Source organism: Cryptotermes secundus, unplaced genomic scaffold (genome assembly GCF_002891405.2).
Source record: "Cryptotermes secundus unplaced genomic scaffold, Csec_1.0 scaffold1695, whole genome shotgun sequence".
NCBI classification, from domain to species: domain Eukaryota; kingdom Metazoa; phylum Arthropoda; class Insecta; order Blattodea; family Kalotermitidae; genus Cryptotermes; species Cryptotermes secundus.
The window spans coordinates 138,008-157,212 of NW_019725862.1; the positions used below are offsets into that span (position 1 = coordinate 138,008).

The 19,205-nt window shown below is 37.4% G+C and overlaps 1 protein-coding gene across 5 annotated transcripts; it reads left to right on the top strand.

Moving 5' to 3' along the window:
• The first annotated feature begins 980 nt into the window (after positions 1-980).
• On the top strand, positions 981-19,196 carry LOC111863829 (DNA primase large subunit). Of its 5 annotated transcripts, none has more exons than XM_023850558.2 (6): positions 981-1,674; positions 2,239-2,562; positions 6,387-6,676; positions 7,993-8,209; positions 9,934-10,294; positions 17,303-19,196. In XM_023850558.2, exons 2-6 carry the CDS (start codon positions 2,384-2,386, stop codon positions 17,648-17,650), a joined length of 1,395 nt encoding a protein of 464 aa, XP_023706326.1. In that variant the 5' UTR covers positions 981-1,674; positions 2,239-2,383; the 3' UTR covers positions 17,651-19,196. The 5 variants fall into 5 exon arrangements, with proteins under 5 accessions (XP_023706326.1, XP_023706327.1, XP_023706328.1 ...); XM_023850559.2 differs by having other exon boundaries at positions 981-1,637; XM_023850560.2 differs by having other exon boundaries at positions 981-1,097.
• Positions 19,197-19,205: the final 9 nt, after the last annotated feature.

Consider the following 19,205-nt stretch of genomic DNA (forward strand, 5'->3'; position numbering starts at 1 on the left):
CAGAAGGGCACTATGTTTATAGGTATTCGGTTATTTAATAGATTGCAAAAGACCATTTAAAGTCTTAGAAAAGATAGAAGCAGTTTTAAAAATAATCTATTTTCATATCTCATGAATAACTCATTTTATACAGTTCATGAATTTCTTAAGCATACAGTAAATAATTAATTAGTTTAGCTTTTTATTGTGTTTCTGCTTTGTTTGTTAGTGTTATGCTTGTGACAGTTTCATGTTCATTGGACTTGTGAAATGTGAAATATATGTATGTATGTGTCACCGGACACGAAAATTCACAATCCATTCTGCCATCCAGATATGAGGGTAGTTCCAGTGTCATCTGCAATATCTCAGTTAAAAACAAATACAACAAAATAAAATTTGCATTAAGTTGTGTTAAATGTATGAATATAAGAAACTGCTTTGCCTTCACCGAATTTCCTGCACATAGTAAATACTAAAAAGTAATCTATACACACGCATAAACTCGGTACTTGACACATGACCGAAATCGGCGAGTCTACTATACACAATAATACCACCACTGGACACACTGAATAATTAGCATGATGTGCGTCAACAACAAAATGTAATATACATTAATAATTAATAAAATACCCTAATAGCAAGTATAATAAGACGCATAGCAAGAATAGTAGAAAGAGAATATTCCACACGGCATAAAAATCTACTTTCATTATGCCGATAACACACAATCGTCTGTTCCCAAAATTCAGATGCGGAACTTCTAGTCTTGCTAGTCTTCCAGTCAACATAACCAGCTTCACTACTTGTGTCGTTACCGGTCGTTACTGTGTCATGTTCGTCATATTCTATGATTCTATAACATGCTCCACGCCCTCCACGTCGCACGTACACATTGTACCATGTTCAAACGATTTGAAATCTGTGTACTCGCAGTCGGTCGCTAGTGTCGCTATTACTCGTACTTAGTGATCCGTGACTCGTGGTAGTTTGTAATCCGTGTTTTGAGTGGTGTTTAATAGTAGTCGTAGTAGTAATACGAAAAGAATTAAATTATGTATGTGTTGAATCGTCAGTAGATAGTATGTTTGCTCCTTAACGAAAAGTTTAATTATGTATGTGTAGAAGCTTCACTAGAAAATATATGTTTGTTCCCCATTTTCACTCTTATGATTTATAAGTATGGTTAAGTTCTAACCAAATATAGCCAATAAATCCAAATCCCCCCAAAATGTGTCGGGAGATCAAATATTTGAGAACAGTAGCAAAGTAAAAATTTGATTCATGAAAAATTGGGAGCAGATGAAATGTTGGTATTGCTACCATTCAGCTCAGAGGACTTTGTCCACTCAACTGCTGATTAGAAACGAAGATTAACGATTAAAATATAAAAAAACAATTTTTCCTGTAGTTTGGTATAGGTGTTTGAGAACGGGTTGCTGAGGAGAATTGGCCAAGAGGGATGAAATAATGGAAGGGTGACAAATACTGCATAATGAGCTTCACAACTTGTAGTGCTCATCAAATGTATTTTGAATGATCAAGGAGTATGAGATTGGTAGAGCATGTACCACGCGTGGCAGAGAAGATTAATGCTTACAGGGTTTTGGTTGCAAAACTAGAAGGGAAGAGACAACTAGTAAAATCTTGATGATGTAAGTGGAATATTAGGATGGATCTTGGAGAAATGAGGTAGGGTGGTATGGACTGATTCACCCAGTTCAGGCTCAAGTGAGGACTATTATAAACCTTCTGATCCCATTAAATGTTGCGAATATCTCAAGTGGCTGAGCAGCTGTTGACTTCACAAGAAGGACCAATTTTGATGGAGTTAATTAAGTTAAACCTATACATCAATGCTACAAAGGAATTTACTGATGTTATCAGCAGCATTATTTATCTGAAAAAATTGCTTTATTAGTGTAATGTGTAGAATAAATTACATATAGGCTCTTTCAAGACACATGTTTTGTTAGTGAAGCAGTGCTTAAAAATCTTTCTGTACCAGCAATGTTAATATTGCTTAAATATGCATGAAATAAATCACCAATTTGTTCCTGACTTTACCCTTTAGTTTCTGTCTTTTTAATTTTATTCTGAAACGTATTTATATTTTTAGATTAAAGAGTGACTTTGTGGAATTAAATGTAAAAACTATTAAGACCTGTATTAGCATTGTAATATCCAGTTTATTTTAATGTGCTGCTCTGTTGCTATTATTATAAGCAACAGACATGTTTTTATTAATGTTTTTAGGTTTATGCCTTGTGATGATATGGATTAGGCACACTAATAGTGTACTATCCTGTGTAACTGTACAAGCTTTTTTGGAGTGATAAACATTATCCTAAGCTGGGAACCGAATCAGATTGTTTGGCAGCTTGTGTACTGCTACCTCATTATGACCTACTACATGAAACCACCAAGAGGTAACATTGCTTTACACACATTACATAAATGTGTACAACAAAGATTTGAGTTTCTACTATCTATCGAAAATGGAGAAATTAATATACCCAAGAACTTTGAATATTTAAATGATGGCACCTCATTGGACAGAGCTGGACATTTTGTACTAAGGTATGTGCACGTCTGATATGTAAAACAGCAAGCCTTTGAAGCATGAAATTAACATAAATAATATTTAAAAATTCATATCCTGCTTCACAGATAGTGCAAGTGTCACCATTGCAAAGATCACTTGGTTAATAGTGTACAGGCAAATGATTGCTGTCTATTCTGAAAATCGTAGAGGGCCCTTAAGTACACTGTGTGGACAGATTGCAGAGTTTTTAAATGTTGAAAGCTGGTGGTATGTATGTCATCCACTGTGACTTAAAGGATTAAACTGTGTTTTTACCGTTCTCACTCATGCAATGACATGCTGCTTTGAATTCAAATTAGTGATTTTTATTTGTCACATTTATTTATTTATTTATTTATTCCATTGTAAAATTCCGTCGATCCAATCTAGGCTACACATACACCTGACGGATATAGAACCAGTCACAGACAAGTAACTAAAATACACATGCTATGAAAATAAGCATAGGTCAGATCAAACAATAAACCAAACTGTTTATCATCCTACTTTAACATTAAACATAAGAACATCTTAAATTTAATATTGTAAAAAATCATCATACCAAAAAGTAGATGATAACATACTTATGCCAAAATAAAGCACCTATGATACATAAAACCTTAAAAATTAACATTAAAAATTAGTAATCACTATTAAAAAATCCTTCAGTGAATTAAAACAATTCAATAGAAGGTAGGTTTTTAGAGAATTTTGAATTGATTCTTATTATCAATTTTTTTTATGCAAGGAGGTAAGTGATTAAATGCCTTTATACCTATATAATAAACACAATTTTTATAGACAGACGACCTTGGTTGTGAAGGGTAAAAATTATTTTTACCTCTGGTGTTGATATCATATAACTCTGAATTTGTTTAAATAAGGAGATATTATCAATTACAAAAATTAGTAATGAAAATATATTCTGAGAATAAAATGGTAATATATCTAGTTTCTTAAACAACTCCCTACAGGAATCCCTATTTCTGGAATTTGTAATACTTCTTATGACCTTTTTTTTGTTGTTTAAATGTATTGGTACTATAAAGGGAATTCCCCCAGAAGATTATACCATATGACATAACAGCATGAAAATAAGAATAGTAAATCATCCTTAGTGATTCATGGGACACAAAGTCTTAAAGATATTCATATTTATTTGCATTCATACTGTTACAACTGCAACACTTGAACAAGTCAACTCACTAAATACATCATTGTTAAAAGCTCTATAATCCTAGAATGTATTAGACTAAAAATAAAACTGTACTTGCCTTACAACATAACTAAGAATTTTAAAAATATAACAATAACTACTACAATTCCCTTTCCTTCTCTTTTTTTGTTAATTAAAAAAACCTTGCTATGCTTCCTCATGTCCCTGTTGAAGAAACTCATTCAATGTATAGAAAGGACGATCAAATAAAAATAATTTTAATTTATGTTTAAATTCGTTACATCCCTTTGACTTTTTAACTTCCAAAGGAAGTATATTATATAATTTAATGCCCACATTAATAACACTTTTCTTAAAAACTGATGTGTTACATTGTTGTACATGAAGATCATCTTTCCTCCTAGTATTATACTCGTATAAATCAGTATTTCTCGTAGTGTATATATTATATCTCTTAAAATAACACAACACCTCTATGATGTACAAGGACGTAATAGTTAAAATCTTCAATTCTTTAAATAAAGGTCTGCATGACACTCTGTTATTTACACCTTTCATGAAACGAAGCATCCTTTTTTGTATTTTAAAGACTTTAATACTTTCATTTTCTCCTCCCCAAAAAATCAACCCATAACTTACCAACGATTGAAATTTGGCAAAGTATATATTCCTGAGTATATGTAAACTTACCTCATCTTTCAAAGATTTAATAATATAACATACCTTATTCAATTTTGAACACAAGGACTGAATATGTACACTCCATTTGAGATTTTGAGTTATATTAATACCTAAAAATCTAAACTGAGATGTATACTTAATTTTTATATTATTAAAAATAATATCTGGCCCTGAGATGTCATGCGGTTTCTTTAACTGGAATAACATAGCTTTAGTCTTGTCATTATTTATAATCATATTGTTTTTTGAAAACCATAATTAGAGTAAGTTGATGACTGACATGGGCAAGTAAGTGTTTGGCAATTATGTTTAAAAAAAATCAGCCCCGGTCATATTTGAACCACCTTGTATAACATTAGATATCCAAAGATTAACGGCCGTGGGGATTCATTGCCCTGACCACGTGACACCCTCTATCTGCAGAAGTTGGCATTAACTTCGCCAACAAGCGGCAGTCGCTCGGTTGGTCGGTATAGTTCACTTGCGGACTAAAACCACGGAGTTTATGTTTTAAAAGCAGTATTATATACTGTTGACTTGTGTTTGTCTTGTTGTGCCAAGAATGTTTATTGACTTGTTCTGAATCTTTGGCCAGTTATCGATTTATGGAATGAATAAATATGAATGAATGAATGTTATCAGCAAGTGTAGTTCTCCTAACCGCCAACTTGTCATAAGGCCTTGATCTTGCCACCTGTGGTATTTTTCAGGAATGTAACCTCCATGTACAGGAATCATTGTACTCTGAACAGTTTTTATTACATTGTAAAACATATGGACCATGTGATTAATACCCAGGACCTTGACTGTGAATAACATTTTCATAAATTAATGTTATAAAGATTAAGGGAGGAACATAGACTGAAGGTGTTTGAAAACGTGTTGAGGAGAATATTTTGACTGAAGAGGGTTAATGCATAATGAGAAGCTTCATAACTTGTAGTCTTCTCCAAGTATAATTAGAATGATCAAGTCAAGGAGGATGAGGTGGGCAAGGCATGCAGCATGAATGGGGGAGAAGAAGAATACATGTAGGATATTGGTGGGAAGCCAGAAGGAAAGAGACCACTGGGAAGACCAAGACGTAGGTGGGTGGACAATATTAAAATGGATCTTAGAGATAGGATGGGATGGTATGGATTGGATTGATCTGGTTCAAGATAGGGACCAGTGGAGGGCTCTTGTGAACATGGTAACGAACCTTTGGGTTCCATAAAATGCTGCGATTTGGCTTCCCCTCAAGAGGGGCTCAGCTCCATAAGTTTGTAATGTTATAAAGTCTTAATAAATTTTTATATGTATCATATAAGCACCGTCGTAAATGCAACAATTTATTATAGTTCTTTGACTTTCTTCTGTTACACTACATGTTTCGGCCATAACTGGCCATCATCGGGTGTATTTTGCTTATGTAGCTGTCACACTGCACGTGATTTAAAATTTAAAAACGTATTAAAGATAAGCAGCGGCACGCACACAGGGAGCCTGCACAGAATAATAAGTGAACGGTGCTGAAAGGAAGAAGTAGCCGCTGCAGCACATGTAGACATAGAGCAGGTATCCCTGTAATTTAAATTTTAAATTTAAATTGTAGATTTTAAAAATTCTAAATCAAATTGACGAGTGTACATTAACAGAGATTTTAAACATAACTGACAAAATCAGCAAGGGGATTCTGGTATATCGGAACCGATTGAAGCGCAGCAATGACAATTAAGAAAGCTGGTGTTTTTAAATTTTAAATTGTGTGCAGTGTGACAGCTATGTAAGCGAAATACACCTGATGATGGCCAGCTATGGCCAAAACATGTAGTGTAAAAGAAGAAAGACAAAGAACTACAATAAATTGTTGCATTTATGACGGTTTTTATATTATACATATAGAAGTGTATAGTGCAACAGGTGCTTAAATATAATATCTTAAAAACAACTTTGCTTTACATGATTTCACATCGTTTTCAGGTTGCTGTCACTCTCATGTTATAACTTCAAGATATTTGTGTTAAAAGCAGAAACCAATTTATTTGTTAACCGTTTGACTGCACTGAATTATAAACAAATTACAAATGTGTTGAAGATACTGTACAAACATGTGAAAGAGATCATCCAGCTCTCACCAAATATATCAGTGGAATTTATTCAGTTCCTATCAACAGTGAAACATGTTTGTAAAATTATGATAAAACAGGAAACAGCTATCCATACATTCAGGGAAACTCATCCAGAAAGCTGTTCACATTATAACATACATGGTGAGACGATAATATGTTTAGTTATTACCAAACTGCTCTTGTATGCAATGTTAATATATTTTTTTTCCTTAGAATATGCAATGTATTTGTATTCATAGCTGTTAATATATACAAATTCACATCACATGAATGTTGTCAAGATGTCATAATGTATGATACTAAAACAGTATGTTAACAATGCTGTCCTACCTACATCAGTAGTTTTACTTCCAACAGAAAAATATGGACCATGGATATTTGAAAACCATGGTGCTGACATTTAGGTGGGAGCACTGGATTCGTCTGGTTAAGGACAAGGATCAGTTGTGGGCTCTTGTAAACGTGGTAATGAACCTTTGCTTTCTGTAGAATGAATTTCTAGACCAGATCCTCCAATTAGTCTCTTCCCTTTGGATTCTCCACCCAAAATTTTGTATGCACTCCTCTTTTATGTGTGAATGCTGCGTGTCTTGCCCATCGTCTCTAATTTGATCACTTGTATAGTATTTATTTGATGTTAGTTTCAATCCATTTGATGGTTTTGTAACATTAATGCACATACACAAATGTTATATGGGTAGGAAAAGTTTTATTTGGGCAGGTTAACAAGGATTTCAAGCATTTTCGATACATTTATAACAGTTTAGCTAAAAGTGATGATAAATGTAGCAAGAATTGATGGTACCAATGTCACTATCACCTCAGATATTTCCAGATATTCTGTGTTGGTATTCATGATGATAGGGAAATAATATGTACAGAAATATGATAGCCTTCAATGACATGATGTCCATACTAGCTTTCATTAGGGTCAGGTGGATGCAAGCAGGCAGACACATCACAGAAGTGATCATTCCTTGGGGAAATAGGCTTGGAAAAGAAGAAATATTCCTAAAAAACCTGAACTAGTGCAGCAGAAATATTAGTAGGCAGAATGGCATAATATGTAATTATAGAAAGTTATCCCTGTGCTTAGTTAAGCACACCATGAAGACATACTGTGAGTGGGGGTACAGCTTCATGCAAACTTCACTGGGTGGAGGTGCATGGGTAACTCCATGCCCCACCCACTTTATTCCCATGGAAAGAGCCTCCAGTTCCTATCTAAGAGGAGGCTTGGTGAATGCAAATCTGTTCAGACAATATGGGGAGGCAAAAGACCGTTGCATCTGCCAGGAATCAAACCCTGAGTCCCTGGTCATTTAGCCCATACCCTAGATGCTCCACCAACTGTGCTATCCCATCTCCAACAAAATATATATTCTAGCATAAATTTCACACATTTTTAAAATTAATATATGATTAGTGTTTTGTTCACTTGATTCTTCTTATTCCAGTACCATTCAGAATGTGCTTGCCATTAGTTCAGAAACGTGAAGTAGAATTGAAATCAGGGAAATGCATTGTACCCTGTGGGAAGTGGAAGCATCTTCTTACAATCCTGTTCCACCTGCATCTGGAATTTGGTATGAAACACATAGAAAGCAGAGGATGTCTACATAAAGCACTGAATGATCCTCGACTACACCAGCTTGCACAGGATTTGGGAAGAAGGTTAGTGTTTTCTCACTGTAATTCTTGGTGGACACTAATTCTGGTATTCATTCTCTGAAACCATAATAGAATTATATCGAATACAACGGTAAAACGGGTCATGCGGTAGCATAGTTGGTTGAGGGGCTATGCTACAAAATGGAAGGTCGCAGGTTCAAGTCCCAATGAGGTCGTGGGATTTTTTTCAGTTGACCTAATCATTGCAGCTGCACTATGGCCCTGGGGTTCACTCAGCCTCTAACAGAAATGAGTATCAGGAATTAATTAAATAATTTTCCTGGAGAGTAAAGCACGGCCGGCTCTTAAGTCCAACAACCTTACCGGCATCTTTGAGCCAGTTGTGTTGATAATGTGGTACCCTCAACATCTCACAACCCTGTGGGCCTTCATGGCCTGGTACAGGGATAGCTTTACTTTACTTTTTTTTACAAGGGTAAAACTGACCCAGTGCTTAACCACCACAGCATGAAAATATGGGATGGCACAAATACAGCCCCACACATTCTTAACAAACATTGTCCATTCAGTTTTAAGTATTCTTTGTGTGAAGTGGATAAAATGTATGCATAGTGGGGAGTGCAGCTGATCCTGTAGTTATCTAGTGAGAGAAGCCTGAGCAAACTGGGAGGCTGCTTAATTTATCTCCTCCAATTAGAAAAAAAAAATCAAGTGGGTAAGTTTTTTAGGGGTAAACTTAGCCACCTGCTACATATCTGTTAAACTAAAATTTGGGGTAGTATGGGTCCAGAAAGACCGTGCTAAAATGACAACTTCTGTACCAGTGAAAGTTTATGATTTTAAAGAGCCTGGTTTTGTGTTTCCCATTAATTGAGACTGATTTACTGATGTGCAGCTAGCTTCAAGGTCAGCCTATGCTGCTCTCCTTGAACCAAGAAAGGGACTAACACTCTCAGTTTCTTAATCTGTACGGTTGGTAGGACTCCTTGAACAAGGGATCACCCCATTGCAAGGCTGCTACCTACACACAATGAATGCACACAGACATCCATGCCTTGAGTTGGATTCGAACCCATAATCCCAGTGTTCGAGTGGGCGAAGACGGTTCATGCCTTTGATCATGCGGCCTCTGTGATTGGCAGATAATATACTACCACAGTCAATAAGTTCATGGAATGGCTGCAACGTGTCATATGGGAATTTACTGCCAATATGTTTCAGCAATGTTTTTGACACCTATATCAACGTTGGGAGACTTCCATAGTGGCCAACAGCAACTATTTTGAGGGCAGATGTGGATCTGCATAAGTGTATGTGAATACCTTGTAATATGATGCGATAAAACCACATTCCATGAACTTAATGACTCTACCACATATTATTCTTCATTATTTAATTTACACATATGATCCCCGAGTGTAATATATGCACCAGTCTTTATACCAGCCTGAAATGACAGATGAGAGAATGAAGCACTGGTGGAATAATAACCGAGGCGGGAGAACCAAACTAATTAATCAGAGAAGAGCCTGCTGTCCCAGTGACGTTTTGTCCAAAAATTCCAAATGGACTGTCCTGGAAATGTCCTCTAAAATGAGAAGCTGGTGACTTAACTGCCTGTGCTGTGGCATGGCCTAATAATCATACATAAATTTTATTAATTTTTTTTTGTGAAACTTCTGAATAACCCCTTACTATATTCCTGCATTTTATTAAATTTAGTTTAAAACTGTTAATCCAAAAGGTAATTTTGTTCTTGTTGTCAGATTCAACGATAATATTTCTCAAGTGACTGGGGCTAGAATGACAGCTCAAGATGTGAATTCACAAAGTATTTACTTTCCACCATGCATGGCTCATCTTTATAAAGTCCTCCAATCAAGACATCGCCTCACTCATGAGGCTCGCAGACAGTTTACTCTGTTTCTCAAGGATGCTGGTATGCCTGTTGAAGAAGCTCTGAATTTCTGGAGCACTGAATATTCTCAGCCTAGTCCAGAATGTGGCTCAGGGTGCACCCATTCCTGGCAGAAGGATGCCCATCGCTATCGCTACAGCATTAGGCACATGTATGGTCTGGAAGGAGGCAGATACACATATTCAGTACCAAGCTGTAGCTATATTCAGGTAATAAAATTTTTACTACTTATTCTTTGTATGATTTCCAGATTGTAAGGTGGAGGGATGGTGAATGATAGGAAGAATGCCTTAGCTAATATTATATCAGGAGGCACGGACTTTAAAATATACTCCATTTACTTTGGGAATGAGGGTACATCATTATCAGCCACACAGACCACTACATTATGATCAGAAGGCTGCTAGCTTCTGTTTTCAGCATCCTTCTACGTAGTATTCATACCCCAGTGGGAAATTCATACATAGGAGTTCTCTTACATAAGGTTACATGCACAGTGTGATGACATACCCTGGTTTGTAGAATAGAGGGAAACTTTAGGAGCAGAATTATAAGTCATTGTATCCCTTTATTAGCTTCATTGAGGGATATTTATAATGAAGTGCAAATAGAGACCTTGAGACAAAGAAATAATGAAGATTATGAGAAGACACCAGTTAAAGCAGGATTAAAGTCAGCTGTGCATTTATGGTGTAAAATATTTAAACTGGTAAATAGAATGAATATAAATACTGTAAGATAGAATGGGGTACTGATGAAGAGAACTGGGAGAAGAGAACGTGCTAAATGTTGTTATAAAGATGAAAGAAGAGAATGGGCATAATGGAGGAATAAAATTTTAAATTTAAGCATTATCCCATGAAGGCGTATGAGGGACTGGATGCATAGATCCACAGTTTCTTGACCTTGGCCCTAGTTGGAGGTGAGTGGTCAGCTTCACGTCCCGGCCGCTTTACCCCCAGTACCCATTGGGTAGGAGACTGGGTGGGTCTGGATCACGTGAGAAGGAAAAATCTTGACTCTACTTGGACTTGGAACTCCAAACCCTTGGTCGTCCAGCCCATAGCCACTTGCTATACTGACTATGCTAAACTGGCTCGTATAATGGAGGAATATGTAAGTTAAAAATTTGTATGTGAAATGCTCAAAACAGACAGTGCCCCATATGTGGGGAGTGGAAAGACATATGATGTAAGACATATTCTGGTAAGGTACAATGAAAGTAAGATTTAGAAAATAAATTCGGAATGTAAGAAACCTTTTCTAAAAAATTATTTACAAAATGACTATTAGTTGTGATAGTTTTTTGATTAACGTATTTGTGAATACTTCTTTAAACTCAAGTGTAAAGGAGAGAGTTAACGAAATGCCAGTAGTGAAAATGAGAAAGGGATATGTACACAGAGGATACAGTTCTACATGTATGTCATAATATTGCACTACCTGCATGATGACCAGGCACTGCCACAGGTGGAAGAACCACATAACATGCGAACGTGGTAAATTTACTTACAAATGCTTGGTACTTTTCTGTAAAAATATGTTTGCCTGTACTGTCAAGCTTAATTTTAGCTTCAAAGTCAAAACATAAAATGCATCCTACATGTGCAACTTTTGACAAGTTTGCTAATAAGTTGAGGGTTGAAAAAATAAAAACACTGCCAGTACTTACTAGCATTATTTCCTACCTTTAATTGTAAGGGAGAAATAAATCTCATTTACCTTCTCTTTATATTATATTTTGTATTAGAAGCTGAAGAAGCAGTTTATAGTTTATGGGAAACCATTTTCACAGTTGTTACATTTAATCGTCCTCAGAATGACTTATTTCCAATAACTCCACAGTTTATGTGATCTAATGGAACAGTACACAATATACAGGGAGATCGAAAAGTGGCGCACATCACAGTAAGCAATTTTATTTTGCTGGTTTAATGCACAAACTAAAAGACATACAGCACTTACTATTAATGTTTATAACCTTACATCTTAGAAATGCAAAATCAAATCATGTCTTTGCAACATATGTTCTAAATGGCTTCCCTGTTCAGCAATGCATACACGAGCTCTTTTTACCATGTTTGAGGCCACTTTGTGGTGCACCTGTAAACTGATGCTGTTAATCGCCATCGTAATGTTCCTCTTGAGGTCATCCAATGTATGTGGATTGTTTTTATAAACAATTCCTTTGAGGTACCCGCAAAAGAAAAAATCTGCAGGTGACAAATCGAGCAAACAGCGGGGGCCACAATCCTTTCGAAATGAGACTCACCGAAAAACTCGTGCAAGAACTCCATGGTTTCATTAGATGCGTGACATGTGGCACTGTCTTGCTGCAAGCAACACTCACGTTCATCAACTTCAAGAAGTGCAATAAACTGTGTAATTATGTCTTGGTACGCTGGACTGTTCACTGTTGTTTCAAAGAAAATTTGGCCCACTACTTGATGTGATACAGCACACCACACTCCAATCTTCTGACAGTGCAAGGGCTTTCATGTAACACGTGTGGATTTTCAGATGACCAAATCCTATTGTTTTCACTGTTCACATAGCCACTAAGGTAAAACCACGCTTCGTCAGTGAAGAACGACTGGCGAAATAATGTTCCGCAATGAAAACTCGTTCTTAGGAAAATTACATCTCTGTCACGCAATAAACAAAGCTATACTACAGATGCCATATGACCAATACACAACAGATGGTGTTTCTACTCACTGTTAGTACTCCTACAGCACCATCTAGCAGTAGGAGATATAATTATATTAACTGCAATACAATTTATAAGAACTTTTAGTATGATGTGCACAATTTTTTGATCTCCCTGTACTATACAGATGGCTTGTGATCATCAGACCCAAATTTGATTTTTCTATTTGCTAGTGAAATGCCTGCTGAAAACTCAGTGAGAATATTTGATAGTACTTATCCGTAGCTCCCACAGTTAATGCTTACCTTGAGTAACTGTTTAATTTATAGCTCCTGAAGGACACTTTGAAACTGCTCTTTCATTGACTGCACATTATGTAACTATTTCCATTAAAGGTTATGACTTCATACCAGTCAGTGCAGTGCTACCTCCAGTTCCATTTATTGCTGTCACATTATGGTCTTGTTCTTAACTGCTATCAATCCATATTAATGCATAACACACAACTGGTTTCTTGCTTGTCTTATTCTTTGATATGTTGTATTTTAGCGTCCTGTTGCACTGATTCATATCCATGATGTGTATATATTAACAGTCTTCAAGTGCATACAATCTCATTTAACACTTCTACACTACATGTTTCGGCAGTATGCTGCCATCTTCAGGTGTATCGATCCGTCAACTATTTCACTGCTCGCCTTTGTATGTCCATTTACAAATAATATAAATTTGTATACGTCCTTATGTAATAATGAAGTTTATGTATTTAAAACTTGTTAAAATCTATTGTCTCATACATCATATTTTAAAACTCCGATACAACGCATGCAGCCACAAGGGTGGGACACATCATAAGACATAATATACACACAACATTAGAAACATAAGAACGGCCCCCATAGTGGATGATCAATAATAGTGTAACATGTTGCGCAACGGAGAACCCCTCCCTACCCAGCAGCAACGTGGCAACTCAGGCCACAGGCGCGTGGCGGTAACGTAGCGCTCCCTCCCCTCCGCGGTGACGTAACGCGCAATGCTACGTAACCGTAATCAACTTCCTACTGTGACGTGGCACTCATTACGCAACAGGCAAGCACTGCAGCTATATAAGTGAGCTGCACAGCAGCTACCAGTCAGTTCTACTGTGGCAGTCGGCGACGTCAGTTGTATTCTGGCATTTGGAGTGTACTAATTGTGATACTGCAGATAGCAGTAATCATAAATCTGTAATTTGGGTGACTGTAAGTGTGAATGTGAAATAAAATTCGCTATATCAAATATGGCGTGAAGTTATTTGTCGCAATATACGCCCAACATGCGACAATTGGTGTCAGAAGTGGGATTAGAACTTACACACGTGACTGACGGGATTTGGACTTACACACGTGACCGACGAGATTCGATCTGAAGACACGTGACAATTTGAATTGTTGTGCAACGAATATTGTACTGCTACAAAATGGAGATGCAGCAGATGATGGAAATGCTGGCAAGAATAGACGCCAGCATGAAAACCAACAAGGAAGAAATGGAGGCCAATAGGAGGAAAGACAGAGATTTCCTGGCCAAATTAGACGCCGATATGAAAACCCATCAAGAAGAGATGAGGGCAAATCAAGTAAAAGCAGATGCCGACCGATTGCGGATGGAAGACAGAATGGAGGCCAACCGAAAAAAAGACAAAGAGGATTTCCTGGCGAAATTAGAATCCAGTCAAGAAAAANCGAGCAAACAGCGGGGGCCACAATCCTTTCGAAATGAGACTCACTGAAAAACTCGTGCAAGAACTCCATGGTTTCATTAGATGCGTGACATGTGGCACTGTCTTGCTGCAAGCAACACTCACGTTCATCAACTTCAGGAAGCGCAATAAACTGTGTAATTATGTCTTGGTACGCTGGACTGTTCACTGTTGTTTCAAAGAAAATTTGGCCCACTACTTGATGTGATACAGCACACCACACTCCAATCTTCTGACAGTGCAAGGGCTTTCATGTAACACGTGTGGATTTTCAGATGACCAAATCCTATTGTTTTGCCTGTTCACATAGCCACTAAGGCAAAACCACGCTTCGTCAGTGAAGAACGACTGGCGAAATAATGTTCCGCAATGAAAACTCGTTCTTAGGAAAATTACATCTCTGTCACGCAATAAACAAAGCTATACTACAGATGCCATATGACCAATACACAACAGATGGTGTTTCTACTCACTGTTAGTACTCCTACAGCACCATCTAGCAGTAGGAGATATAATTATATTAACTGCAATACAATTTATAAGAACTTTTAGTATGATGTGCACAATTTTTTGATCTCCCTGTACTATACAGATGGCTTGTGATCATCAGACCCAAATTTGATTTTTCTATTTGCTAGTGAAATGCCTGCTGAAAACTCAGTGAGAATATTTGATAGTACTTATCTGTAGCTCCCACAGTTAATGCTTACCTTGAGTAACTGTTTAATTTATAGCTCCTGAAGGACACTTTGAAACTGCTCTTTCATTGACTGCACATTATGTAACTATTTCCATTAAAGGTTATGACTTCATACCAGTCAGTGCAGTGCTACCTCCAGTTCCATTTATTGCTGTCACATTATGGTCTTGTTCTTAACTGCTATCAATCCATATTAATGCATAACACACAACTGGTTTCTTGCTTGTCTTATTCTTTGATATGTTGTATTTTAGCGTCCTGTTGCACTGATTCATATCCATGATGTGGATGTGTATATATTAACAGTCTTCAAGTGCATACAATCTCATTTAACACTTCTACACTACATGTTTCGGCAGTATGCTGCCATCTTCAGGTGTATCGATCCGTCAACTATTTCACTGCTCGCCTTTGTATGTCCATTTACAAATAATATAAATTTGTATACGTCCTTATGTAATAATGAAGTTTATGTATTTAAAACTTGTTAAAATCTATTGTCTCATACATCATATTTTAAAACTCCGATACAACGCATGCAGCCACAAGGGTGGGACACATCATAAGACATAATATACACACAACATTAGAAACATAAGAACGGCCCCCATAGTGGATGATCAATAATAGTGTAACATGTTGCGCAACGGAGAACCCCTCCCTACCCAGCAGCAACGTGGCAACTCAGGTCACAGGCGCGTGGCGGTAACGTAGTGCTCCCTCCCTCCCCTCCGCGGTGACGTAACGCGCAACGCTACATAACCGTAATCAACTTCCTACTGTGACGTGGCACTCATTACGCAACAGGCAAGCACTGCAGCTATATAAGTGAGCTGCACAGCAGCTACCAGTCAGTTCTACTGTGGCAGTCGGCGACGTCAGTTGTATTCTGGCATTTGGAGTGTACTAATTGTGATACTGCAGATAGCAGTAATCGTAAATCTGTAATTTGGGTGACTGTAAGTGCGAATGTGAAATAAAATTCGCTATATCAAATACGGCGTGAAGTTATTTGTCGCGATATACGCCCAACACGCGACAATACACATGAGTTTTAAAATATGATGTATGGGATAATAGATTTTAACAAGTTTTAAACACATAAACTTTATTGTTATATAAGGACGTATACAAATTTAATATTCTTTGTAAATGGACATATAAAGGCAAGCAGTGAAATAGTTGACGGATCGATACACCTGAAGATGGCAGCATACTGCCGAAACATGTAGTGTAGAAGTGGTAGATGGGATTGTATGCACTTGAAGGCTGTTAATATATACACATTATTCTTTGATGCTGAAGGTGGAGGCAACATGTCCCTCTCAGATGTCATATGACTTTCAATTGGCTGCACATGTTGTATCCCAGAAGACAGAACTCTTCATACTGATATATGGTTTATTTAATGACGTGTCACTAGCTCAGACTTGTATCAGATAGAACTGATGAATTGGAAAGAATGTGGAAGGAAGCGGTCACATCCCAATTTGATGTATTAGTCCACCATTTGTCTAAAGGGATCATGGGAAACCACAAAAACTGCCAAGAGTAATTTTGTGTGATGACTCAACTTTGTTAGTGTAAGGGATATAAAAGACCAAGTCAAAATCCCTTCTGACACACATAACATCACCTTCATGTTATAGTATAGTTGGCCAAGCTTGAAACTGAGGGTGTATGTTTATGTTCACCTATATATATAATACAGGGGTATGCGGTAGCATAGTTGGTTGAGGCACTATGCTACAAACCGGAAGATCGCGGCACTGAGCCCGGATGAGGTCATTGGATTTTTTTCAATTGACCTAATTTTTCCAGCTGCACTATGGCCCTGGGGTTGACTCAGCCTCTAACAGAAATGAGTAGCAGGAATATTCTTGGAATGTTCTTGGGGGTAAAGGGTGGCTGGCGCGTAGGGCTGACAACCTTGCCACCATCTATGAACCAACTCTCTTAGAAAATGTGGGAACCTCAATATCTCACAACCCTATGGGCCTCCACAGCCTGTTACAGGGATACCTTTACTTTTTACTATATATATATATATAATACAGGTCAATATACATTTTGTAGAGACACCTGAAACTACTATCATATGCTAATTCTGACATCTGTTACAGAAATCTAACTTGACTCCATTGGCTGAAGGTGGATGCCCCTTCCAGCACTTTGATTATACAAGTATGATATCCACATTTCCTTCTCAGCTTCTGAATGACAAGTTTACTATGAACAAAATACTTCATCTGAAAGCAAGTAATAAGCCACAGGAAGCATGCCACTTGTTACATAGATTTCAAAGGGATTTGATTCATGCAATGAAGACTTCTCCGAATGTAGTGACTCCTAACCAGGTGTTGTATGCCAGAAGCAATTCCTTGACCATATTTGTAAATCCTGTGCAGTATTATCTGAGCCTAACATCACCACAGCAAGATATGAATGATACAAATGAGAATAATAATTAATTTGCTAATTACATTTAATTGATGACTTTTCAATAGAGGTTGTAAACAGTCTTTCGATCTTGAGGTAAGCCATAAAACTCAAGGGACTCCAGACCAGGTGTGGATATGTTTATTTGTACACAGACTTGAGTTGTTCACATTTGCTGAAACTTAACACTTTATGGACGTAGAATAGACTAGAACCAGCCTGTGTTAAGCTGAAGCTTCCTTAGTTAGCCATCTTATTCATTTAAGAAATCTTCTTAGACAAGTGTTTACACTAAAAATACACTTTACTGGGTGGGCTGAGGCTGGGAAGTTTGGCCTTCCCATAACTGAAAGTACTGCCACAACAGCATACTGTTATTTTATAAGGAAAATAACCTCTGTGGAGAAATTCGTTTCTAGAAGCCAGTAGTCACACAAGTCAAAATTTCCCTGCTTCTTATGGAACCAAACAGTTCACCACCATGTTGGAGCACCATTTTAGATATGATGTAGCCCTTTCTAGGACTTTACTCTGCCCCGTCCCTCCCTTTTTCATATTCCCATCCCTATCATCCCACACACTCCAGCCATACCTTTTCCCCACCATCCCATATTCTACCCCTTCACTTCCAGAAATAAGATTAGGTCGTTTTAGATCAGTCTTTCTGTTCCACTTGCTATTGGGTATTGCTTGACTCTCAAGTCTGTGAAGATATATTCTTTAAGTAGTAGTGGCAGAAGCTTTTGGGTAGTTACTTTGCATAGAAGCTGAAGGGAGCAAGGATCTCCAGATAACCAATAATACATGATGTCTTTACCCAAACATGAACAGCATCAACTGTTAAGCTGGCATATAGTCCCAATGTATTAGTCAAAATAAATCTAAGTACAACCAACCAACAACAGTACCTGTTAGCAGATAAACTACCCAGAAAGGGATATTTGAGTAGTTCACTCATGATCTGAGCTATTTGTCATGAACTCAGGAAATTGGAGAAGCCTCCCATTTTCACCCCAAAGGAACAGAGGGAACCACCTCCAAAGGATATGTGATGACTTGGTTTCTCTACCCTGGCCCTTCGAAGGGCCTATTCAATATCCTCCTTTTTTCTCTCTGTCTACCCCTCCGCCCCTCCACGTTTGATTCTCTTTCCTTCCTCCTGTGCTTCTTCACTTCTACTGTCTTTTGCATTTTAAAAATCTGTCTTGCATCTCTCTTCCCCTCCTTCCTTCCTGATACATATTTTGTCTTCCTTGAGAAAACAGCCCTTTTGTGGGCAATGGTTCAGTTGGCTGATTTACAGCCCCAGTCCCAACCCTTTCATTCTTATATTACATACTGTTTTACACATTCAGCTCACTTCTACCCTGAAGATGGAAGGTTCCTCCAAAATATTGGTACCTAGCTCTCAAACTGTACAGAGTCACATCCAAAAAGACCATATACCTGACTGATGATTTATGTTCATGGCTTGGTAAGCATTAAATTGGAAATACATGATCAAAACTGTTCCTTTTACCCCCGAAGTTTGGTATTACTGCTCAGTAGTGACAGAATTCAATACACTGTACTGAGCAAAAAAGCCAT

What these genes read in the sequence shown, in the direction of transcription:
- LOC111863829 (XM_023850558.2), top strand. Translation starts at nt 2,384, where the DNA reads ATGACCTACTACATGAAACCACCAAGAGGTAACATTGCTTTACACACA. An exon ending in GCTGGACATTTTGTACTAAG is followed by an intron (nt 2,563 to 6,386) that starts GTATGTGCACGT and finishes CATCGTTTTCAG; the next exon opens with GTTGCTGTCACTCTCATGTT. An exon ending in TTCACATTATAACATACATG is followed by an intron (nt 6,677 to 7,992) that starts GTGAGACGATAA and finishes TTCTTATTCCAG; the next exon opens with TACCATTCAGAATGTGCTTG.